A 26,099-nucleotide genomic window follows, 5' to 3' on the forward strand; every position below is an offset into this window, starting at 1 on the left:
TCCCAACTTSGGCAGACAAATTTCAAATTCTCGCTGAAGTGTCTAGCCACAAGCATKAACTAGTTAGCTGGGAAGGGCTCATCAGGATAAATAATTTGTACACTGCAKATTGACCGCAAGAATCCCAAACATATYTACACTAAACCTTGATTACGTTGGGATAAAATCACATGCCTCTATTTATGCSTGTGATTACTTGGTTACAGATTTTCTAAATTAAAATAACTGAGCTGATTTCCTGGTGATTTAGTCGCATGTCAAACAACGAAAATTATTTAAAAAAATAAAAAAATGGGGAACAGTGGGTTAACTACCTTGTTCAGGGGCAGAATGACATATTTTTACCTTGTCAGCTCCGGGTTTCGACGAAGCAACTTTTCAGGACGGATAGCCAGGAAGGCTCATCAGGAGGACTGACAACCGAATTTATTCGTCTCGACTGTCGCTGTGCGACATAAGTCATCAATCAGGGCACCGTGTCAATATCAATTATTTATATGCACACCTTTGGTCCGTATAGCCTCTCCCGGAAGTAAAATTGCTATTTTTCAGCACTGAGTCTGTACSGTAGAGGAGAAGCGTTTGGGCTAAACTCGCGACAGAGAACATTGTCTCCGTTCAATTGTTAGCTTCCGGATGAATTAAACCTTTTTCACCTTGGTATCATGGCCAGAGAACACATTTCTCARGGGTGACATGCAATCTTAAGAAAGTGAGTATATAAATGGAATGTATTACTTTGTGCATGGTAACTAGCAGCATACAGCGCTACTCTCTCTTCAAGCTTGCTGCTGGTAGCTCACGACACCGGTCAAGTTCCAGTGGTCCTTTCAACTGATGGTCTTTGACGGCAGGGTTGAGGAAAAACTTAAATGTATATGACTCCTATTCAATCATATTGTTTGGCTATCTTAAAACAGCATTTTGTCCGTCGTGTCATAAACATAGATCATTGAATCATGACAGAGCTTGATAATTGCTACTGCACTGGCAGATGGTTTATAACAAATGAGGGAGAATGGACAGTGAGTGACAGAGGTATGTTCATGGAAAGTTGCGGTGAAAATGCGCAACAATGTGCTAGACAGAACGTTCAGAACGTCTGGAAAGGATTCCAACAATGTAGCTAACTCCATTCTTTCAAAGCTGTCATTATGGGCTGTGTCGCTCTCACGATTGTGTTCCGCCCTGCTCATATCCCTTGATTGGAATGCAGAAGAGTGAGAGTAGAGTTGCTATAAAATGACGTGTCATAARTATATATTTAAAGCAGTAGTCCTAGCAGTTTGTGGCCCAATCCCAAATCTACAGGGGTCCCCAATTACATTCAGCTGTGGGCCGATTATTATAATTTTTTTCTTGAGCAGATGGTCGGTGTGCAGGAACATAGTTATTTATAATTTGTACACAGCAAATTCACCGCAGGAATCCCAAACAGATAGTATTTGACAAACAGTTGAAAATTGTATAGATTTGTTTTTATATTTTTTTGCTAAATTTTGGGGCCACAGCTGAATGTAATTGCGATTGGGCAATCCTGGCCTAGACCCTACGCCAGGGCTCTCCAAACCTGTTCCTGGAGAGCTACCATCCTGTAGGTTTTTGCTCCATCCCCAGTTGTAACTAACCTTATTCAGCTCATCAACCAGTTAATTATTAGTGTTGGAGTGAACCTACAGGACGGTAACTCTCCAGGAACCGGGTTGGCGAGCCCTGCCCAATGTCCTATGCACTTGTGGAGAGCTGCAATGATTTCACAGGTGTAAGCAATTTGGCAATAGTTCCAATTTGCCCTCTAATAGGCTAGGTGGAAGTTTTACCATATTGCTTAGATCAAATTATCGCAGATCTCCACAAGTGCGTAGGGGGGTTGATTTGGGATTGGGTGACTTGAGCAAATTTCAGGTCTGCTGAGCGCAAACTTGAACGTTGTGAAAATTCTGTGCAACTTCTGGCGRGGGTTTATTGTTTATACTGAGGCTGTACCCGCTTTAAGTTACAGTTAAAACAGTGGCCAATTAGGCTACTGTGGGTGTTTGATCATAATGTAGGCCTATCTGAGTGGCCTACCATTAAAAACAATGYAGAAAATGCATCACAGAACGGCTATTTCCATGTTAAAATTTCATATCATTCAGCCTACAGTAGCAGCCAACGTGTGGTGTAAAATGTAAGCTTACATTCCGTGAGAATTTTTGAAAAAAATGCAGGGCTTCACATTAACTTGTTTATTCCCTTGTCCTTCAGACAAGGTGGTGACTGGAAATGTGTTTGACGCAGGAAACCACTTAAGAAAATAAAGTGAATTATTATTTCCATACCATCATTAGAGAATCAGACATTATCCTACCCTTTGCCTATTGGCTACTTAGCTTATTCAAGCCTGTCTCAAAATACAACAATGCTCCTTTTAAGACAGAAAAAAATGCTCTTTACCTGAAATTAGCAATAACTGGACTAATAACTCAAAGAATATGACAAATGTTCTCTCGCTTTGATCCCAAAACAAGCGCATCTACTCATGCTGTAAACACAGTCCAGGTCAAAGGAATGGCAAAAGTCTATTTGCATATAGGGATGCTGCAGCTCTGATTGGTTATGCTGCACCGGTCTGTCGAGTACAGGCTGAGTCTTGCTGTCAATACAACAGAATCCTACTCCAGATCTCTTGTGTAGTTAGTTTTGCCTACGAAGTCTTTCATATTTAGTTTTGTTTCAATATGTTGCTTTGAAAGTGGCTTATATTGGGAATTCCCACAGTTGTGTGAAGTGGAATGTTGTGCTTCTCTGCGTGGGCTGATTTTCTTCCTGAGGGAGCTGTACGGCTGCGCACGCACGCAGTTTAGAGGGAACATTGCTCAAGAGATTATAAATGTCAACTAGGCCTGTAGTGCTTTGTTTCCACATTACTGAGTCCCCTTTCAATTGGACTGTTTTAATTCAGATTTTATTTTCAAATGGCCGGAATGGTACTTCCCACCATCCAATTTCAGAGATTAAATGTGATGTCATGGTAGCGGTGTCACTTGGGGGTGGTTGTTTGGGTYGGTGGGGGGTTGGGTTAATCTAATCCTAAACTGGAATTACGGGTAGGATGAACGGCTGGCAGACTCAAAACTTCTCTGTCGCAAATCCACCATATCCCGTTACCTGGGCCGGAGCCCAGAAAAGTAGGTCTTAAAARGGAACCATTGCTTACACCATGTGGTCTTTGTAGCTCTGTGTATTGTTCAGGCCTGTGTGTGTGCGCAGGTTTTTTTTTCTGGATCAAAAAGGGGCTTCGGTGGTGGGTGTGGCAGGGGGTGCGGTCGGACGTCAGCCGGGTTTCCACTAGATAACACAGCCTGAATTCAAAATTGGTACATTTCTCACCCATTTACACACAATACCTTATAATGACAAAGTGAAAACYTGTTTTTAGAAATACAATTTTATTTGTCACATGTGCCGAATACAACAGGTGTACCTTACAGTGAAATACTTACTTACAAGCCCTTAACCAACAATGCAGTTRAAAGAAAATGGAAAYGTAAGAGATAAGAATAAAAGAGCAGTAGMAAATAACAATAGCGGGGCTATATACAGGGGTACCATGTCACGGTAATTGAGGTAATATGTACATGTAGGTAGAGTTATTAATGTGACTATGCATAGATAACAGAGTAGCAGCAGCGTAGAAGAGGGGGGCAATGCAAATAGTCTGGGTAGCTATTTGATTAGATGTTCAGGAGTCTAATGGCTTGGGGGTAGAAGCTGTTCAGAAGCGTCTTGGACCTAGACTTGCCGAGAATATATGGGAATTATAGGAAATATATGCAAATTAATACCATTTAAATGTAGATGTTTTTTGCATTGGATATATTTATCATATGGAGACAAACATATACCTTTTACCTTATCATAAGTAGACGTGATTGCAAATGATTAAATCCTTCCAATAGAAATAATTTAAAAAACAATTTAGTTACGAATTGAACTTTAATTAAATGAGTTGACTTTTCACATGTGGTGATTTCACTGAACAACAAAAGAAAGGGAATATTGAATGATCCCCAATGATCCATCGCATCTCCCAAAAAGGTGTTCCACATACATCTGTAAAACGATAGTCTAGAAACTAAAGCTTTGGTTGTRTTCCTCTCAGGCTTCCATGTCTTCTCCCTGGACCTCCTCAATGTCCACCTGAACATCAGACTCTGAGGTCTCATCTTCACTGTCACTTTCCAACCTTGATGAGGATGGCTCATGTCCTGATGGCCACCAATTTTTCAACCCTTGTATTGGTCAGCCTGTTGTGTGCTTTGGTGTGTGTGTTTCCAAACAAGGACCAGTTGCGCTCTGAGGCTGCTGATGTTGATGGGATTTGGAGGATGATGGAGGCAACAGGGGAAAGKGCCTCAGATCCACAAAGTCCCTTCCACCAGGTGGCTGATGAGATATGTTGGCACGACTGCCATATTGCATCCATCCCAAAGTCCTTGCTTGGAAGTGTACTTCGCCAGACTGCCAAGAACCTTGCCCTCATCCAGGCCAAGGTGGCAAGACACGGTAGTGATGACACCATAGGCCTTGTTGATCTCTGCACCAGACAGGATGCTCTTACAGCATACCTGGGGTCCAACATGTATGGGCTTCAGGCAGAAGTCTTCACGCTTTTTGATGTATTTCAGAACTGCAGTTTCCTCAACAGTGAAGTGGGCAGGGCAGTAAGCATTTCTTAAGTCTGAAAATCAGACAGGGTGGAGATCTCTCTCCATGCTRACGGCACATGCACGGTCTCAAGACCCATGCTGCACTCCTGCTTGTACACAGGTTGCTGGCTTGGACTCCGGTCTCAGTAGAAGTGGTGAATGCCAAGGTCGTAGTGAACACCTTTGTCGCCATTACTTCAGCCGGTTAGAGGGGGTGAAGCTCACACTGGTCTCGGTCGACTTATTTCTTCCATGCATCTAGATACCATCTGTATTCACTATCGCCATAACTTTGAGAGAGGACAAACCAAAACAACAGTTTAAGGCATTTCTGATTACATTCCCAAATGTCTTAATACAAAATTCCTAAGAAAAATGTCAAAGAGCATACCCAACACACTGTTGAAACCATTTTTTCCAAATTGGTTTATACTCCCCTATCATATTGGTGACCTCATCGGAGAGRTACAGGGTCAGGGAGTTAGTACTCTAACCCTAAGGGAGAAATTCRGACCATACAGCAGACCCAATCTGGTGGGATTTGTATTGAAACACAGACAAAAACAATAGCAATACACTTCTTCATATGACTCTCACCCAATGTTTCTGTCATTTCTAGTGAGGTTGATCACCATAAAGTCAGGACAAAGGTCATTCAACACCACTCAAGTATTTTTTTTTCTCTGTACTTCAGAAACCATTTTAAAAACATGTCTCACATTTCCATCATTCTGCAAACCTGGTTTACAACCAAATAAAAAATACCCTACACAATAAATAAAACACGGTATTAACACCACTAACAAACACACAACCCTGTGTGTGTGTGTGTGTGTGTGTGTGTGTGTGTGTGTGTGTGTGTGTGTGTGCAAATTGTGCATTCCTACTGGATACCTTTTTATAAAACTGCAGAATTTTGCTAATTGAGCAGCGTTCTTACATAGGTATCCTTCTTGTCCAGATGGGATAGGGCAGTGTGCGTGTGATGGAGATTGCATCTTCTGTGACCTATTGGGGCGGTAAGCAAATTGAAGTGGGTCTAGGGTTGACAGGTAAGGTGGAGGTGATATGATTTCTTGACTAGTCTCTCAAAGCACTTCTATGATGACAGAAGTGAGTGCTACAGGGCGATTAGTAATTTAGTTCAGTTACCTTTGCATCTTGGGTACAGGAACAAAATGTCTCATTGATGTCTATGTTGGCAGACCACAACAGCATCTCTGAGTTCTTTATTTGATTGGAATTTTCCGTCCGCGGTGGAAATGCTGACCAATTTAAACCAGTTTGCTAAAATGTTTTTATATTTGAGCCGAATTGTAGATTGCTTGTGCGCCTCTTTCAGCGCCTCTATGGCTTTATTAAACTTTTCTCTCTCTAGCCCCACTTTAAAGGGAGAATCGTGGCCGTCGGTCGCCATTTCAATAGTTATTATTCAGATTTCCTCACTCACGGCTCTAATATATGCCAATTTTAATAAATTTTCCAAGTTAGTGATACTCTCTGGGGAAGTGAGCATTTGTGCCTTTTTAAATTGGTCACGGCACCTGATACCTTTGTATTAGAACCAATACGGGAGACCTAATGTCTATACCGGTGTCACGCTTCAAATATATACCGCTGTAAATATTACACAAATGATTCACTGTCTTCCTATTTCTACAATCTGTCACAGGGTCCCTGCCCCAATAAGCATAAAACAAGCTCTCTCCCAATTGCTACTGCTAATAACACATGAATCCTGTTCAAACAGCATTCAAATATCTTTTTGCTTTTCTAACCATGAATGTAGCTTTCCTCCAGAAACTTATAGGCAACGTTCTATCGCCATCCACATTCCCACTCACTGACAACGTTTAATCTTTAAGCCAGATATTGTCTGATATTCTGCTCTTCTCCACCGAACGCACTTCCTGTTTTTGTGCCTCTACATGGACTACTTCTCTAGAACCTATCGTACTAGTACATGGATGTTCCAACATCTCCATATACCATAGAGACTACAGACTCCAACCCCTAATCTAACCTAAGGGGGCTAATTCCTCTGAACACGCTGTGCCCGCGCAGTCCTAGTCTAACCTTCTGGTGGCTAACCCCCACCCCCAGGTGCCCCAACCCTAGGTCTATCGTTAGTATTTACAGTGGGCCAAATGAATAAACTCAGGCTTTCAGATCTGTATCCAGTATTGTATTCAGCCTACGACCTCTAGTTTCCCCAGGTGTAGGAACATTTTGCCTTCCTTGTTTTTATATGCGGCTCCTGTTCCACTTATTCAGACTCTCAAGTTCGACTATACATTGTGGGAATCCTGGCGAAACAACACAACTGTTAGTTTTTCACTCTGTCAGAACCTAACGGACAACTAGTCAAAGCTCAACCAAGTTTATTTAACCACTGGATCAAACAGCTGTATAAGACAAAGACATGTTTACACAAGCACATTATATTTATACCCTTTCTAGGCTGAGTCTCCTCGCACATTTGGACAGCCAATACATCTCTGTTGCTAGGCAGGACTTTAGTGGTGACTCTTTGTTTCACTTCATCTGACCTGACCTTGACCCCAATTCCTCACTCCTCCCTAACTCACGGCTGTCTGTGACTGAAACCAGACCATTGCCCTTCTCTTCATAGTATACATGAGATTTAACAATAACATGTTTTAAACAGAATGTAAACTTTCTGCACTCCCCTTTCTCACTCAGTAGATTTCCATCCACTGTTCTAATAGTGTAAGATATTTCAAGTTAGAAGTTTGAATCCAACAAGTGGTATTATTTACTGTATTTTACATGGGATATCACTTTGCCACAGTAAATGTTCCAAAATCACTGGAGGATGTCTTAAGTTGACACAGGTGTTTTATTTATTAAGCATCGTGAAAAATGGTAGAATAATCCCTGGTAAACATTCATCTGTGTGTGTTTCAGGAGAAAAATGGCGGCTGTGCTCCACCTTCCTGCTGCAGCGCTGGCTGTGGTTGTTGTGTGCGCCAGACAGTGGCACTGCAGCAATGGCAACAACCGCAGACTACCGCTGTGTGTGAGGCAGATATGGGCCTACCTCAGACTGATGGTCGACTCCCTCTATTACAACACCCTCACACAACTCTGAAGTTGTCATGGAATCTCTATGGAACCCATCCTCTGGATGGTGGACTATTCACCCGCAGGTTCGGGCGGATAAGGGTCCTAGGGCTCAGGTCCTCCGAGAGAGAGAAAGAAAGAGAGAAGGAGAGAATTAGAGAGAGCATACTTAAATTCACACAGGACACTGGATAAGACAGGAGAAGTACTCCAGATATAACCAACTGACCCTAGCCCCCCGACACAAACTACTGCAGCATAAATACTGGAGGCTGAGACAGGAGGSGTCAGGAGACACTGTGGCCCCATCCGATGATACCCCCGGACAGGGCCAAACAGGAAGGACTTACTTGTTGTGCTGTTTTGTTGTTCAGTCATTTCATTCTCAACCAGGATTTCTATGGAACACCATTTGGGTCATTGCATGTCAAAAAAGATACTCGTCAAATAACACTTTGTTATATAACACTAATAACWAATATGCTTGTTGACCAATCAGGACCTGAATATGACTGCACGGCACATAATAAGTTAACGCGTTCATACWTTTTTGTAGTTATTACATTCGTATTTCATACGTCACAACGATTCATCGATACGTATGCTATGATGCTGATAAAGTTGTCTCGTGCACATACAGTYCTGGTCATAAAAAAAAGCCAGCTAGCTCATAGATGCAAACAATGTTCTTCCCCAAAAACAAAACGACAATCTGTTTCAGTAGCTTTAGTTAGCTAGTTAACTATATAGCTAGTTGTTGTCATCTAAAATAACCCTAATTTATAAGACAGTTCTTATTTGATTAATGGTGGTCGGACCCATCTATGTGAAGCTAGCCACAATAAGGATTAGCCACAATAGGGGACTTTGCGGTTAGCCTTCAAAATAAAACTGTAATTGACAGTGATGCAAATTAATACACATAGTAGAAGTATGCCATAATTGAATAGATRATGCTAAACTAGTTTGGAATGTTAAATAAAATCAACAAAAGACAATTTTGTTAATTTGACATCTGAAATCACACTGGATGTATTATACTTTAGAATTGCATTGGGGGCATACTTATTTCACTGTACAGCCTTACCCCAMGTCGTTGATCCACAATCCATAGGTATCAGTCTAGTCCGTGACACCCAGAGAYCATTAGCGTCGTAGCCCTTATTGCGGGACTCTGCAACAACTGGGAATTGAGCCACATTTATTGTCAACCTGTGTATGTAACACTATTCCCGAGGGAAAAAACTATACTGCGTGGATGTTTTGGAGTCTAACTCTGAGGAGGATGTTGGGGGAGAAAAAATATCTTGGCTATTGAGTAGACTGATAACCCATTTAATTGATCCCCAATCCTTACGTAAAGCTGTACAGCGCAATATGAATGTCAATACACACAATAAGCTGACTGGGGAGGTGATTTCACAGTCCCGCAATAAGAGCTACAATGCTAATATTTGCGTAAACTCTTCACAGTTGTGTTCTGTGGGTGTCACCGAGTAGACTGATACCCCATTTCATTGCTTCACATTCCAACCTTGTTTAAATATGGCATGATTCCACCAAATGTAACCTTCTGCATCACTTTCAAATAGGTAATTTTATTTTGAAGGCAAACCCGCAAATTCCACTTTTGTGCCTAATCCTTATTGTGGCTAGCTTCACAACACCTAACCCGGTCCAGTCGAGCTTCACTAGCCAGATGAAACTAGCTGGCTGCTTATAACATTAGCTTTGGGCAACAGGGTTAAGTAGCTGACTAGATATTTATTTTCATGAACTGAAGTTAATATTCAATAGGCGAACAACAAGTGGCTACCTAGCTAATACTTACGCACAAGGATTGCTAAGAATAATTAAAATTACTGCAGTTTCTACTGGTCATTGTTTTCAGGCTGGTTGTATTGGTGCTAGCTACCCCAGAAGTTGTGGTGGAACAAATAATGCTTTATTACCATCGCGGTATTGTAAACACATTGTTCGTGGCCGGTGTTTGCTTGTTTGCAGACTTTTTTTTAACAGCTTTGACAGTGCTACTGATAGTGGCGCTTGGCTTGCACGTGCAAATTCAGAACACACAACATTCTTTAATAGAACTGTGTTATTTGATGTGTCAAATTTAAAAGCTTATTTAARGCGTCAAATAATAATTTGACGTATCTTTTTTCACACGCAAAGACCCAACTGCGTTCCATAGTAAGTAGTGAAGCTAATAGCAGTGACACTATTACTGTGTAGGGCAACATCTGAAAAATAGCGCACTTGGTAGTGTGTACCGGTGCTCGACCAGTCGCGAAAGCCCACATCACCCACGACAGAGAACGGTTGATTGTCAAGGGCAATGAATTCCATTATCTTGGCGTTAATGGATTTCGCCTTTGCATTGTCTCGCTGACATTTTCTTACTCTTTCAAATGACTGCTCGATCCACACAGCAGACATTGTGGGCTAGGTTAGGAATGCTGTGTTGCACGTAGTGGCGTCATTACATCATGTACCTACGTTATGCACGTCAGCTTTGACATCGGTTTTGCACATGGGCGTTAAACTAGACATCGGGCCGATACGTTTACCGACAAATTGTGCATTCCTACTGGATACCTTTTTATAAAACTGCAGAATTTRGCTAATTGAGCAGCGTTCTTACATAGGTATTCCTCTTGTCCAGATGGGATAGGGCAGTGTGCGTGTGATGGAGATTGCATCTTCTGTGGACCTATTGGGGCGGTAAGCAAATTGAAGTGGGTCTAGGMTGACAGGTAAGGTGGAGGTGATATGATTTCTTGACTAGTCTCTCAAAGCACTTCATGATGACAGAAGTGAGTGCTACAGGGCGATAGTAATTTAGTTCAGTTACCTTTGCATTCTTGGGTACAGGAACAAAATGTCTCATTGATGTRATGTTGGCAGACCACAACAGCATCTCTGAGTTCTTTATTTGATTGGAATTTTCRGTCCGCGGGGAAATGCTGACCAATTTAAACCAGTTTGCTAAAATGTTTTRATATTTGAGCCGAATTGTAGATTGCTTGTGCGCCTCTTTCAGCGCCTCTATGGCTTTATTAAACTTTTCTCTCTCTAGCCCCACTTTAAAGGGAGAATCGTGGCCGTCGGTCGCCATTTCAATAGTTATTATTCAGATTTCCTCACTCACGGCTCTAATATATGCCAATTTTAATAATTTTCCAAGTTAGTGATACTCTCTGGGGAAGTGAGCATTTGTGCCTTTTTTAAATTGGTCACGGCACCTGATACCTTGTATTAGAACCAATACGGGAGACCTAATGTCTTATACCGGTGTCACGCTTCAAATATTACCGCTGTAAATATTACACAAATGATTCACTGTCTTCCTATTTCTACAATCTGTCACAGGTCCCTGCCCCAATAAGGCATAAAACAAGCTCTCTCCCAATTGCTACTGCTAATACACATGAATCCTGTTCAAACAGCATTCAAATATCTTTTTGCTTTTCTAACCATGAATGTAGCTTTCCTCCAGAACTTATAGGCAACGTTCTATCGCCATCCACATTCCCACTCACTGACAACGTTTAATCTTTAAGCGCAGATATTGTCTGATATCTGCTCTTCTCCACCGAACGCACTTCCTGTTTTTGTGCCTCTACATGGACTACTTCTCTAGAACCTATCGTACTAGTACATGGATGTTCCAACATCTCCATATACCATAGAGACTACAGACTCCAACCCCTAATCTAACCTAAGGGGGGCTAATTCCTCCTGAACACGCTGTGCCCGCAGTGCCTAGTCTAACCTTCTGGTGGCTAACCCCCCCACCCCCAGGTGCCCCAACCCCTAGGTCTATCGTTAGTATTTACAGTGGGCCAAATGAATAAACTCAGGCTTTTCAGATCTGTATCCAGTATTGTATTCAGCCTACGACTCTAGTTTCCCCAGGTGTAGGAACATTTTGCCTTCCTTGTTTTTATATGCCGGCTCCTGTTCCACTTATTCAGACTCTCAAGTTCGACTATACATTGTGGGGAATCCTGGCGACAACACCAACTGTTAGTTTTTCACTCTGTCAGAACCTAACGGACAACTAGTCAAAGCTCAAACCAAGTTTATTTAACCACTGGATCAAACAGCTGTATAAGACAAAGACATGTTTACACAAGCACATATATTTATACCCTCTTTCTAGGCTGAGTCTCCTCGCACATTTGGACAGCCAATACATCTCTGTTGCTAGGCAGGACTTTAGTGGTGACTCTTTGTTCTCACTTCATCTGACCTGACCTTGACCCCAATTCCTCACTCCTGCCTAACTCACGGCTGTCTGTGACTGAAACCAGACCATTGCCCTTCTCTTCATAGTATACATGAGATTTAACAATAACATGTTTTAACAGAATGTAAACTTTCTGCACTCCCCTTTCTCACTCAGTAGATTTCCATCCACTGTTCTAATAGTGTAAGATATTTCAAGTTAGAAGTTTGAATCCAACAAGTGTGTATTATTTACTGTATTTATACATGGGATATCACTTTGCCACAGTAAATGTTCCAAAATCACTGGAGGATGTCTTAAGTTGACACAGGTGTTTTATTTATTTAAGCATCGTGAAAAATGTTAGAATAATCCCTGGTAAACATTCATCTGTGTGTGTTTCAGGAGAAAAATGCGGCTGTGCTCCACCTTCCTGCTGCAGCGCTGGCTGTGGTTGTGTGTGTGCGCCAGACAGTGGCACTGCAGCAATGGCAACAACCGCAGACTACCGCTGTGTGTGAGGCAGATATGGGCCTACCTCAGACTGATGGTCGACTCCCTCTATTACAACACCCTCACCAACTCTGAAGTCGTCATGGAATCTCTGATGGAACCCATCCTCTGGATGGTGGACCTATTCACCCGCAGGTTCGGGGCGGTAAGTGTGTGTGTGTGTGTGTGTGTGTGTGTGTGTGTGTGTGTGTGTGTGTGTGTGTGTGTGTGTGTGCTGTCTCTTATACACATCTAGATGTGTATAAGAGGTAGGTGTGTGTGTGTGTGTGTGTGTGTGTGTGTGTGTGTGTGTGTGTGTGTGTGTGAGAGTTGCACAGATGTTCATGCTCATGAAACAATTTCTCACTCATTTACCCCCTCTCTATTTCTCCAGGTGTTTGTATGTCTGTTAGTGATACTGACCACTTCTATCCTGCTGGTAGTCTATGTGGTTATGCTGCCCGTGATCTTCGACACGTACTCTCCATCCTGGATAGCCTGGCACATGACTTACGGACACTGGAACCTCGTCATGATTGTCTTCCACTATTATAAAGCTACCAATACTGCCCCAGGATACCCCCCTAAGGTACACACACACACACACACACACACACACTTGCCTTGCGGTAGTCCATCGTATCCGATGATGACTTCCACTTCTGAATTAACAATGAATTCTTTGGTGGCTGTAGAGTCCAATCCGAGATCCACAAACTTAATTGCAGGTGGGGCATGTGCAGTCTGTGTTGGGCGGAGGGCGGCAGTCATGGTGGTATGTCTCCTGAGCTGTTTTTACTGTCTCTTTGTGCTCCTCTCCTCCTGCCTCTGTACACCGCTCTGTCAGCTACTGCCAGATGGAACGGTCTGCAGCAGGGTCCTCCAGGTCTGTGGGTTTGATGTTGCACTTCTTCAGTGACGTTTTCAGCTGGTAGCGCTTCAGACCGGCAGCCAAGAAGTAGCTGGCCATTCAAGATCTTCCATGGCAAGCGCTCATGAGACATTCTAATGACATGCCCGAGACAGCGCAGTTGGTGTTGGGTGACCGTGGCGTCCCTACTCTTGCAGTTGGTCTTAGGAAGTATTTCTGTGTGGGGCAAACGGTTGCCCCAGTTGATTCCCAGTATGCACTGTAGGCATCCTATGTGGAATTGCTCGAGCTGCTTGTTGTGGTGACTGTAGGTGACCCAGGCTTCACAGCTGTAAAGAACTGTGGTAATGCAGACGGCTTGATAGACGGTGACTTTGGTGTGCAGGTGGAGATCCCAGTTTTGGAAGACACTGCATCTGAGTTTCGTGAAGGCTTGCTTGATCCTTTTTTGAATTCCTGGGTCGATGCTGTAGTCCTCCGAGAGGATGCTGCCCAGGTATTTGAATGACGGGGATATTGCCAGCGATTTGTGTTCAATGGTGAAGAAGGCCATGGAGGGCTGGATCTCCATTGACAGACCACCTCTGTCTTGTTGACAGTCCCATCCTGCTATTGACCTTCACAGCCGTTTTACAAGGATGGACTGAAGGTCTTCCGGAGTGTGGGCCACATGTACAGTCATCAACATACTGCAGCTCAAGAACCCGCTCCGTCAACCTTGGTGGTTGCTTGGAGCCTCCTGATGTTGAATAGGTTTTCACCAGCCTGAGGTCCACCGCAACCCCGCTGCTGTCCTCAAGCTCCTTGTGGAGAAGCTGGGTGACACATATGAGYAAGATGTACAGGTGCCAGCATGCACCCTTGCCTCACACCAATGCGTACTACCAAGGGCACTGACTCCTGCCCTCTTATGGAACTGGGAAAGGATGTTAACTCATTTTAGTATGCCCCATAGTAGTTCCCGGCTCCGTGTCGAAGGCCTTAGAGGGTGACAAAGGCCATGAAACGGTCCTGATGTTCATGGCACTTCTGCTGGAGTTGCCGTGCCGTGAATATCATGTCAACCGTGCTCCTTTTCTTTCGGAAGATGCATTGGGATTCTGGCAGCGTATCCTTGGCCAGGAGCTTGCCGGCAACAGCCAGAAGGGATATCCCCCGGCTGTTGCCGCAGATATTGCCACTGTATTCTCACCTGGAGTTTAGCCAGTATCATACAGTGATCTGTCTGCACCCCTCATGACATGTATCAGCAGGACGTCATTGATATCAAACCGTCTTACTATGACATAGTTGATCAGGTGCCAGTGTTTTGAAGCGTGTGGCATCCAAGATTTCTATTGTTTTTCTGCTGGAACAAGATGTTAGTGATGATGAGATCATGCTCGGCACATGGTCAGTAGTCTCATGCCGTTCTCATTGACCTGACCTGATTTTTCAACAACGATACCGATTATTGGAGGACCAAAAAAAGATGATACCGATTAATCGGACAATTTATTTATTTATTTATTTATTTATTTGTAATAATGACAATTACAACAATACTGAATGAACACTTATTTTAACTTAATATAATACATAAATAAAAACAATTTAACCTCAAATAAATAATGAAACATGTTCAAATTGGTTTAAATAATGCAAAAACAAAGTGTTGGAGAAGAAAGTAAAAGTGTGCCATGTAAAAAAAAAGTTCCAAGTTCCTTGCTCAGAACATGAGAATATATGAAAGCTGGTGGTTCCTTTTAACATGAGGCTTCAATATTCCCAGGTAAGATGTTTTAGGTTGTAGTTATTATAGGAATTATAGGACTATTTCTCTTTATACCATTTGTATTTCATATACCTTTGACTATTGGATGTTTTTATAGGTACTTTAGTATTACCAGTGTAACAGTGTAGCTTCCGTCCCTCTCCTCGCCCCTACCTGGGCTCGAACCAGGAAAACATAGACAACAGCCACCCTCGAAGCATCGTTACCCATGCAGAGCAAGGGGAACAACTACTCCAAGTCTCAGAGCGAGTGACGTTTGAAACGCTATTAGCGCGCACCCCGCTAACTAGCTAGCCATTTCACATCGGTTACACCAGCCTAATCTCCGGGAGTTGATAGGCTTGAAGTCATAAACAGCTCAATGCTTGAAGCATTGCGAAGAGCTGCTGGCAAAACGCACGAAAGTGCTGTTTGAATGAATGCTTATGAGCCTGCTCCCTACCATCGCTCAGTCAGACTGCTCTATCAAATATCAAATCATAGATTTAATTATAACATAATAAAACACAGAAATACGAGCCTTTGGTCATTAATATGGTCGAATCCGAAAACGATCATTTTGAAAACAAAACCTTTATTCTTTCAGTGAAATACGGAACCGTTCCGTATTTTATCTAACGGGTGGCATCCATAAGTCTAAATATTCCTGTTACATTGCACAACCTTCAATGTTATGTCATAATTACGTAAACTTCTGGCAAATTAGTTCGCAACGAGCCAGGCGGCCCAAACTGTTGCATATACCTTGACTCTGCGTGCAATGAAGTGACACAATTTCACCTGGTTAATATTGCCTGCTAACCTGGATTTCTTTTAGATAAATATGCAGGTTAAAAATATATACGTCTGTGTATTGATTTTAAGAAAGGCATTGATCTTTATGGTTAGGTACAGTCGTGCAACGATTGTGCTTTTTTCGCAAATGCGCTTTTGTTAAATCATCCCCCGTTTGGCGAAGTTGGCTGTCTTTGTTAGGAAGAAATAGTCTTCACACAGTTCGCAACGAGCCAGGCGGCCCAAACTGCTGCATATACCCTGACTCTGTTGCAAGAGAAGTGACACAATTTACCTAGGTAAAATAAATTCATGTTAGCAGGCAATATTAACTAAATATGCAGGTTTAAAAAGATATACTTGTGTTTTGATTTTAAGAAAGGCATTGATGTTTATGGTTAGGTACACGTTGGAGCAACGACAGTCCTTTTTCGCAAATGCGCACCGCACCGATTTATATGCAATGCAGGACACGCTAGATAAACTAGTAATATCATCAACCATGTGTAGTTAACTAGTGATTATGATTGATTGATTGTTTTTTATAAGATAAGTTTAATGCTAGCTAGCAACTTACCTTGGCTTCTTACTGCATTCGCGTAACAGGCAGGCTCCTCGTGGAGTGCAATGTAAGGCAGGTGGTTAGAGCGTTGGACTAGTTAACCGTAAGGTTGCAAGATTGAATCCCCGAGCTGACAAGGTAAAAATCTGCCGTTCTGCCCCTGAACAAGGCAGTTAACCCACCGTTCCTAGGCCGTCATTGAAAATAAGAATTCATTTCATTTCATTTAAGTCATTTAGCAGACGCTCTTATCCAGAGCGACTTACAAATTGGAAAGTTCATACATATTCATCCTGGTCCCCCCGTGGGGAATGAACCCACAACCCTGGCGTTGCAAGCGCCATGCTCTACCAACTGAGCCACACGGGACCATTCCCGTGTGGCTCAGTTAAGAATGTGTTCTTAACTGACTTGCCTAGTTAAATAAATAGCGATTTCCGATTGTTACTTGAAATCGGCCCTAAATAATCGGCCATTCCGATTAATCGGTCGACCTCTAATGCGTACCCAGCACTCCGCTCCAAATCCTGTTCTGTCCTACCCTAGCGTTGAAGTCACCCAGCAAAAAAGCTRGTCATTCCTGGGGATGCGGTAAAGGGCCTCGTCTGGTGACTGGTAGAAGCGTTATTTGCCTCATTTTCAGATGGTAACGTTGTTGTATGCACTGAGAAGAGTGGCATAGCGCATCTTGGCTAGGAGGATACGGAGAGARGTGAGTCTTTCACATATGCCGACAAGTGTTTTTGGTGAGACGGAGTAAGAGGCTGGTCTTAATTGCCAGTCCCACACCGTGCGGATGTTGTCCATCCAGAGGGTAACCTTTCCAGAAGAAGGTGTAACCTTCTCCCTCTTTCAGGGACCCTTCATCCAGGAACCTGTTATCACTCAGGGCAATAATGTCAATGTTGCAGTGCCGTAGTTCTGCAGAAACCAGTGGTCTATTGTTGTCATAGTCCAAAAGGGTTCTGATGTTCCATGATGCCAGTTTCAGGGGAATTATATTTTTGACCGCTGAGTGGAACTGCCGATAGGTGCGATTGCCTATCCAGGAAGAAGCGAGTGGGCACTTTTTAGGCCACATTTTCTAGGCCTCTCCCCTGCTGGTGTGAGCAGTGTGGCTCCTAAATAGGGCAGCTCAGTCACATGTCCTGTCGAGAGCAGCTGCCACTGAAGTCCCCACTGCTGGCGTCCGTAATAGCCCTATTCCACTGGCGTGCAGGGGTCTGATTTAAGGTCTCCCAGTGCATTCACTCCTGTCCCCCGTCACCCCAACGCAGCCAGGCTTTTGTCCAGTTTCCGGTTGATGCCTTCAAGGTCAGAAGTGGATACCTGTGCAAAGGAGGTTATTTAAAGTATCGCTGAGGGTACGCAATCTCCAACTGCACTACTTCCCTGTGGGAAGGTGTATTCCAGTGACAAGGGGGGAAACTCAGGACAACCAGCATCTTCCACTGCAGGAGGCTGCCTGGTCCCCAGTCTGTCGGTGACCGTCTACCGTGCGCCACCAGCAGGCTGCTTTTCTCTCAGGGTGTGCTCCCCTGGACTTTGTCGTACCAGACTAACCCACAAGGCAGTGGGGCAGTGGTTGATGGCTGCCAGGGCGTGTCCACACAGCGGTGGGCCTGTACAGACTCCTTTCTGGGACCCACTGCTGCTCAGAGATCCCCTGCCGGTTAGCCTCGAGTTTCAAGACAACCAGTTAACGTGTGCTGCCACTAGGAGGTCCGACAGCAGTCTTGGTCATGGAGAGGCTTTGTACTGACAAGGGGGGACTTGTGCATGAAGTTGCTCCCCAATTCACCACAAGGGCTAGCTGGAGGCAGCAAGCTGTAAGAGAGAGTATGTAGGCACTACTGCACTAGATGCGTCACATTCACCCTGCAGTTTACCGCCGACACACACACACACACACACACACACACACACACACACACACACACACACACACACACACACACACACACACACACACACAGGCGTAATAGAGATCTCTGTGTTGTGTTTATTCCAGATGAAAAATTCCCTTCCATTTGTGTCCATGTGTAAGAAGTGTATCATCCCCAAACCAGCCAGAACTCACCACTGTGTCATCTGCAACACGTAAGGCAAACTTTGGTTACCCCTAACTATAGATCTAGGATCAGATGTCCCTATCATAACCATTAGGGGAAGTAAATATCTGACGGGAATACTAATTCTATCTAGTCGATGACAACTCATTACCCTGGTTCAGTATAGTAGCGTTGTAGATGTCTAACTTTTAACACGACAGCTTCTACTTCACAGGTGCATTTTGAAAATGGACCATCATTGTCGTATCCTTTTTAAATGAAGTTGGGAGAGTAGAGATTGATTGGTAGTGTACTGGTAATGTCACGTTATCAGGGATGGTTGACACCATCTAGATTGTCTACCATAGCTGCATCTTTCATAAGCAAGTCTGCGAGGCACAAAAATGAAGATTATTGCACAGTATTTTGAGGACGGGTGTTAGTGTTTATCGTTTCCTCCTTAACTCTGGTTCCCCCCAGCGTGGCTGAATAACTGTGTCGGCCATTTTAACCAGCGTTACTTCTTCTGCTTCTGTGTCTCCTTGACCCTGGGCTGTATCTACTGCAGCATCAGTGGCCGGAACCTCTTCCTAGATGCTTATAGGGCTCATAGTGCTATAGAGGTACACACAAACCCTTTGAGGGAGACCTGGGTCTGCTGGTCTTGGTCTGCTGGGCTTCTATTGTTGAGAGGGTCACGGTCTACTTTAACCGTCTCTGTGTTCAATTTGAACTCTTGAAGTGTTTCTTCTGTTTGTCTAACTCTTGGTGGTCTGGGGGTGTGGTTTTGCGTTGTCCCGAGAGCGCTTCAAACACATGGACTTTGATAAATCAGGTGTCCCGGTGATGGGGAAGGGGCAACTCTTAGGCATCTTACCGCCTGTGCAGGTAGTACACACACACACACACACACTGCCCCTCTCACTTCATTGGCCTCTCCTGGTTACTTTCTTGTTCTTTRGTGGTGGTGGTGGTTCAATAGATGACTTTTAAAGGGTGATGTTTTTCATACGGTATTTGATACTCCTAAAACAGGTGACTTAAGCACAACCCTGGGTCCCGACTAGGATAAGTTTTTCCTATTTTAGGTGTTTGTATGACCTCTGTCTGTCGTCAATCAGAGCACCAACCAGACTCCCCCCTTAACGTTCAGAGACGAGATGTTCCACAAGAGTATCATTTACATGTGGGTGTTAACCAGGTGAGATGTACGTCACGAGATGACTGTTATTATTACTGTATTTTAGTGAGTTTTACACAGTGATGTTAAAAGCACATTGTTTCCCAATGGCGTTAGAAGCTCAGCCCCACAGTACTGTGTGTTGTCATTGGCTGTTTGGCAATAAAACAGTTCAAATTAAACCTGCGACTGGTCATTTTAGCGTGGTGGCTGTAGTTCTTGGGGGGCTGACTATCTGGCACGCAGTGCTGATATCCCGAGGAGAGACCAGCATAGAGAGACACCTCAACAGCAAGGAGACCAAACGGATGCGGAGACGTGGCAAGGTTCATGCACGCTAGCGCGCGTACACACACACACACACACACACACACGCCTTGTCTTACAGTTGGCGGACACAAGCTATTCAAACTGTTCTCCTATTTCCTCCCAGGTGTACAAGAACTCCTTTAACTATGGCGGACTGAACAACTGGAAAGTCTTCTTAGGTGTGGAGAAGAAAAGGTTAGTTAGATGCTTCTCCTCTCCGGGCTGTGTGACAATCTATTGATCTGCACGGATATTTAACACGCACATTATGTGACTGTTGTGGTCAGAAATAAAACACTATTACTAAGTATTGTATTTAGTTGTGGTAACGTCTGCCTCTCTTCTCTCTCCAGTCATTGGCTGACGCGAGTCATCATGCCCTCTGGACATGTCCCCATTGGGAACGGCCTCACCTGGGACATCTATCCATTCAGAAAAGACATGATGCCCGTCTGAGCCAAATACAAAATGAGGAAACACCTGATGGCTGTCTGACCCCTGACCCCACAGACTCTGTCCACACAGAACTACATCTCCCAGGGGTCCCTGCTCCCTACATATACCGATGTCACATGACCAGGTTTTGTAGACGAGCAGGAGAGTGAATACTGGGAGGACAGCAGGGAAGAGATGGGGAATGTTTGCTGCTCCTAAGTGAAACAACCCTACAAAATGTTTCAACCCTGGTCCTGGCACAGTGGTCTGGGCTTGTGTAATAAAGGCCAACCACACTCCAGAACTTGTAATGATGTGGGGATGAACTGTTTCATAATGTTTTCAGACTGTGCTACAGAGTACCACAGTATGAGTCGTCATATTACCCATAAGACCTAGAGGTCAAACAGGGGAATTATTCCAATTATTTTTTCCACCATTCACTTTTCCCATAGGGTTTTTTAAAAACACTTAAATTATGGGCTGTGTTTTGTGTAAATCTTTCTAGGACAAGGTGACTTATCAATGTATTTACCCCCCCCCAAAAAAATTAAACGCCACTGTGACTATCATAAAGAACTACAAATGCCATGATGATCAGGATGAGACTTCCGAATCAAGGAAAAGGTAAGAATCTCGGGATTAACTATCTAATGTCAGCTAAATGTAATGAATACATTGGCACCATTTCTTTAGATGGACAATTCTGTCAACTGTCTGCAAGTTTTCAATTGACAGAATACCTGTTAGCAAAGGTGTTAGCTAGAGATGACTTGCAGGGATTTGTAGTCTTTCATGATGTCTACTTTGACGCTAATTACTATTTTGATTTAAGTCACCTTGTCAGAGAGTTACATGGTTATCAAAATGTCACGCCAGGGTAACTACACAAAACACAGCCGTTATTTTAGGTGTTTCTTAAATCTCCTATGGGGAAAAATGAATGGTGGAAAAACGCTAGGTTTTATGGGTATTATGACACGTCCACAATAGGACTCTGGTGTACATTAGGCATGTCAAACTCATTCCATGGAGGGCCAAGTGTCTGCAGGCTTTTGTGTTTTTCCTTTCAATTAAGCCCTAGACAACCAGGTGTGGGGAGTTCCTTACTAATTAGTGACCTTAACTCATCAAGTACAAAGGAGGTACTTGATGAGCGATGTCTGTTTGCGATGTTACATTTCCTTAAAACAATAACAAATGTGGATCTCGGCTTGAATCTATTTTTAACATTGTCATAAAGAGCACATTCAAAATCATAAAACARGTTATCCCATCTTGACATTGAGAAAAATCACTGAAAAGGGGTTGACGGTAATGGTTAACGATGTCATAAATCAGCCATAACTCCCCTTGCTACCGGGAGAATGGAATCAAGGGAGGGGCATTTGAATGCAAGCTTAACAAAACATTTGAACTTGTTTAAACATCTACCAATGAGAAACGGGGTTAACGTGTTATGCTCGATGCACTCGGTCTTCTACCCCCAAAAGCACCGTATGTCTGTACAGTAGGACAGTTACATGCAATGTTACATTTGTTGACCCTGGAGTTATGTTATGTTACCACCCCCATGTTCTGTATTGTTCAGTTGACGATATGATATAAAAAAGTAGTAGACTCTGACAKCTGTGTTCGCGTCTATCCTTCACACTTAACATGTGGCGACAAGGATGGCTGAATTTCCCCTACCACCACCCTCTCCTATTTTTGCTCTGCCAGGTGAGCCCCCGGCTCCATGGTCTCTTTGGATTCAAACTTCTGAAACATACATTTTAACAAGKTGGGCTTACAGGACGTGAGTGATGCTAGGCTAAAAGCACTGCTGCTACACTGCCTAGGCGCAGAGGGACAGTGTGTGTTCGGGACACTCAGCTACACTTCTCTACCCCCCGCCAAAGTGCCCTCCTCTGTCGGTTTCTGTTCCCGACATTGCTGCCTGGTGAGTGTGCACACCAGTATGAGGCAAATCTACTGGGCATAGCTAGCTCGTGTAAATTTGGTGCACTGCAGGACGAAATGGTACGTGAGCAACTCATTGAGCATTAAAACAACAAAGTACGTGAAAGACTGCCAGTGGCAAATCATCAGGTTCGACTAACAAAAGCACTCCAGCTGGCTTTTCAAGTGGATTCTGTGTCAGAATGTGCTGCAAAGCTAGCCTCCTCTCTCCAACCACTCACTCGCTCTCACTGACACGAACCGCTTTGCTCAGACACAATACACAGAGACGCTCCACCCCAGAGCTCCGGTGCCAGCTAAAGGAAGACATCATCGTGCCTATCGATGCATCTCCCTCGATCTCAAACCTGGTGTAAAAAAAATTATCGGGGGGGGCCTGCATGCCTGTGTGGACCTTAGAGCAGCAAACAAGGCCATTATCCAAGACAAATACCCTCTGCCCACTGCAGAATAACTCTTCCCTGTTCTATGGCGCCACTGTGTTCACCAAGCTGTACCTCCGTGAGGGATACATATATTGGTTGCAACCTTACATCGTTCTTCACCCACTTAGGGGTCTTCCGCTACAAGCACATGGCGGTTGGATTAAGCTCCGCCCACAGCTGCTTTCAAAAGATRATGTCGGTCTTTGCGGGGATCCCAGAGGAGGCCATGTACCTCTGACAGCGTTGTTCACGGGCCCACCACCAGGGTCCATGATGAGTGCCTCAACAGCATGTTCACTGCACTGGCAAAACACCACGTTTTTTTTTCTTTCTGCCCCTGCCATAGACTTTGTGGGATTTCGCCTCTTGGCRGAGGGCAATTCCCCGCTCCAACACTGACGCAATCCACCGGATCCCAGAGCCAAACTCTGCTGCCCAGGTTGTATCCTTACTGGGTATGATGGCATACTATCTCTGTTTTCATACCACAGTACTCATCCACAACCGCTCCACTGCGCCACATGCTAAAGAAAGAGGAGCCCTAGGTCTGGACGCCTGCCTGCTCTGATGCTGTGCGTCTCCTTAAAGGGATACCTTCTTAGGATAGGGGGACAGTAGGTAAATCATGCAGCGCCTTGTGTCACGATATGAGATTTTAGAGAAAAAACAAATGTRGGTACATATAAGTCTTATATTGGCTGAAAGCTGAAATTCTTGTTAATATAACTACACTGTCCAATTTACAGTAGCTATTACTGCGAAAAAATGCCATGCTATTGTTTGAGGAGAGCTCCTAACATCAAAACACTTTTTTTTCACTGCGGTAGGTTTGATAAATTCACCTCTGAAGGTTAAATGTGTACTTACATTCTGAAATCTTGCTCTGATTTATCATCCAAAGGGTCCCAGAGATAACATGAAGTGTCGTTTTGTTAGATAAAATTATTTTTCARATCCTAAAAAGGTCCATATAGCATGCACGATCGATTTTGTATTTCCACTCATTCAATTTGCAAAGAAKGGAATCTGTGAAAATCTAACCCTAAACGTTGTTTCAAATAGTCAAATCACGTTCGTATMTATTCCTCAGAGATCCTAGAACATAACCAGACTTCACTATATCATTAGGGGTGTAGTATATCCTATAGGACACCAAATTTGGTCAGAGAGCGACGCCTTCATGGCACGCCGATGACGCGCGGGCGGTCTTCACTTGATCAACTGTATCTTTGTCAAATAAGCACCAATCGGGGGAGTATCTGGTAACCCCGTATATGTCGTAAAATGTAGCTGCTAACCTTGTGCGACAGCAAGTCTTTTCCCTTTGGACAAAAATTATAAGAATATGGAGAGTTATGAAGTTATGAAACTGGGGGTTTTGCAAATGTTGAACTTATAATATGGCTACTAATACTGGAAAAGCTAAATCAAAGTCCAAGTATATATAGGTTTGACGATATTCTTGCAGAAAAATATAATGTGAATGTAAATGTCTCTTTCACGATTTGCCCAAATGTACCTGGGTGACTTCATACAAAACGTAATGTAGTTTGCTCATACTTTAAGTCTGAAACTTTGCACATACACTGCTGCCATCTAGTGGACACCATCGGAATTACAACCAGAGTGATGGCTAGATGTGGGACCTTTCTGTTGCGTTTCAAAGATGGTGGTAGAAATGTTCTTCTACCAGATATATTGTGTTATATTCTCCTAAATACAATTCACATTTCCACAAACTTCAAAGTGTTTCCTTTCAAATGGTACCAATAATATGTATATCCTTGCTTCTTGTGGTTTCAAAATTTCTAAGCGCCCCCAAACTTTTGAACGGTAGTGTATATGCCAATTATGTGATGGTCTGATCGCATTCTGTCCCCTATCAACACTTTTTTTAACCTTTGGTGCCAGAGAGGATGACATAAGAAAGTAATCAAAACGACTAGCTTGATTTAAGCCTCTGCCATGTATATCTCAGGGTATTTAAGCTTCCATATATCCACTAATTCCAATATATCCATGGCATTCATGATTTCCTTAAGTGCATGAGGGTGATAATTTGTAGCATAATTTCCTTTACGGTCCATAGAGGTATTTAAAACCGTATTATAATCTCCCGCCATGATAATAGAGTATTGTGTTTCTTGTAGGGTTGATAAATTATTATATATATTTTCAAAGAAGCATGGATCATCATTATTTGGACCTTATAGGTTAATAAGCCATATCTGTTTATTGTCCAATAACATGTTTAAGTTCATCCATCTACCTCGAGGATCTGTTTGGACAATTTGCACATTTGGATCAAAATTGCTGTTAATTAATATCATCACCCTTTTGAATTTATTTGCCCATGGGAGAAATATATTTCCCCAGTACTTTTTCCACAAAACTTCTAAAATTGTTGAATGAGTTTCCTGTAAACAATAGATATTATATTCCTTCTCTTTTAGCCAGGTAAATACTGATCGTCTTTTCTTATTATCTGCTAAGCCATTACAATTATAACTGGCTATACATATTTCACTATTTACCATAATGAAATACAAGTTTTAAATCTATCATCTTATATGTTTGTAAACTCCCCATTAAAACCGGGACTCATCGTTCAAAAAGAACACACAGTGCCACCCACAGAACAGAAGCAGATCAACCGCCAAAAGCATTTCCATCACCCTCAACTCGATTTGTATTATATATAGCTATTAAAATATATATATTTTTTTTAAAATCCTGCTTATCTTAATTTCCATAATTAACTATTAATATTTGCAATAATGTACAGGGAAATTCTTGAGGGAAACCTGTTTCAGTCTTCCAGAGATTTGAGACTGGGGCGGAGGTTCACCTTCCAGCAGGACAACGACCGTAAGCATACTGCTAAAGCAATACTAGTGGTTTAAGGGGAAATATTGAAATGTCTTGGAATGGACTAGTCAAAGCCCAGACCTCAATCCAATTGAGAATCTGTGGTATGACTTAAATATTGCTGTACACCAGCTGAACCCATCCGACTTGAAGGAGCTGGAGCAGTTTTGCCTTGAATAATGGGCAAAAATCCCAGTGACTAGATATGCCAAGCTTATAGAGACATACCACAAGAGACTTGCAGCTGTAATTTCTGCAAAAGGTGGCTCTACAATGTATTGACTTTGGGGGGGTGAATAGTTATACACGTTCAAGTTCAGTTTTTTTGTCTTATTTCTTGTTTGTTTCACAATAGAACATATTTTGCATCTTCAAAGTGGTAGGCATGTT

The 26,099-nt window shown here is 43.1% G+C and overlaps 1 protein-coding gene across 3 annotated transcripts; it reads left to right on the forward strand.

The window, feature by feature from the left end:
• The first annotated feature begins 311 nt into the window (after positions 1 to 311).
• LOC111952055 (palmitoyltransferase ZDHHC16A) lies at positions 312 to 22,080 on the forward strand. Of its 3 annotated transcripts, XM_070434861.1 has the most exons (11): positions 312 to 712; positions 12,412 to 12,664; positions 12,893 to 13,087; positions 18,491 to 18,579; positions 18,766 to 18,794; positions 19,011 to 19,153; positions 19,335 to 19,418; positions 19,652 to 19,731; positions 19,913 to 20,036; positions 20,144 to 20,214; positions 20,373 to 22,080. In XM_070434861.1, the coding sequence occupies exons 2-11, from the start codon at positions 12,419 to 12,421 to the stop codon at positions 20,473 to 20,475; spliced, it is 1,164 nt and encodes a 387-aa protein (XP_070290962.1). In that variant the 5' UTR covers positions 312 to 712; positions 12,412 to 12,418; the 3' UTR covers positions 20,476 to 22,080. The 3 variants fall into 3 exon arrangements, with proteins under 3 accessions (XP_070290962.1, XP_023826271.1, XP_023826270.1); XM_023970502.2 differs by lacking the exon at positions 19,335 to 19,418 and having other exon boundaries at positions 313 to 712; XM_023970503.2 differs by lacking the exons at positions 19,011 to 19,153; positions 19,335 to 19,418 and having other exon boundaries at positions 19,686 to 19,731.
• Positions 22,081 to 26,099: the final 4,019 nt, after the last annotated feature.

This window comes from Salvelinus sp. IW2-2015, linkage group LG25 (assembly GCF_002910315.2).
Source record: "Salvelinus sp. IW2-2015 linkage group LG25, ASM291031v2, whole genome shotgun sequence".
Taxonomy (NCBI): domain Eukaryota; kingdom Metazoa; phylum Chordata; class Actinopteri; order Salmoniformes; family Salmonidae; genus Salvelinus; species Salvelinus sp. IW2-2015.

Coding starts and splice junctions, on each gene's coding strand:
- LOC111952055 (XM_070434861.1), top strand. CDS start 12,419: ATGCGGCTGTGCTCCACCTTCCTGCTGCAGCGCTGGCTGTGGTTGTGT. Junction 18,795..19,010: donor GAAAATGGACCATCATTGTC/GTATCCTTTTTA, acceptor GGTTCCCCCCAG/CGTGGCTGAATAACTGTGTC. Junction 20,215..20,372: donor TTAGGTGTGGAGAAGAAAAG/GTTAGTTAGATG, acceptor TTCTCTCTCCAG/TCATTGGCTGACGCGAGTCA.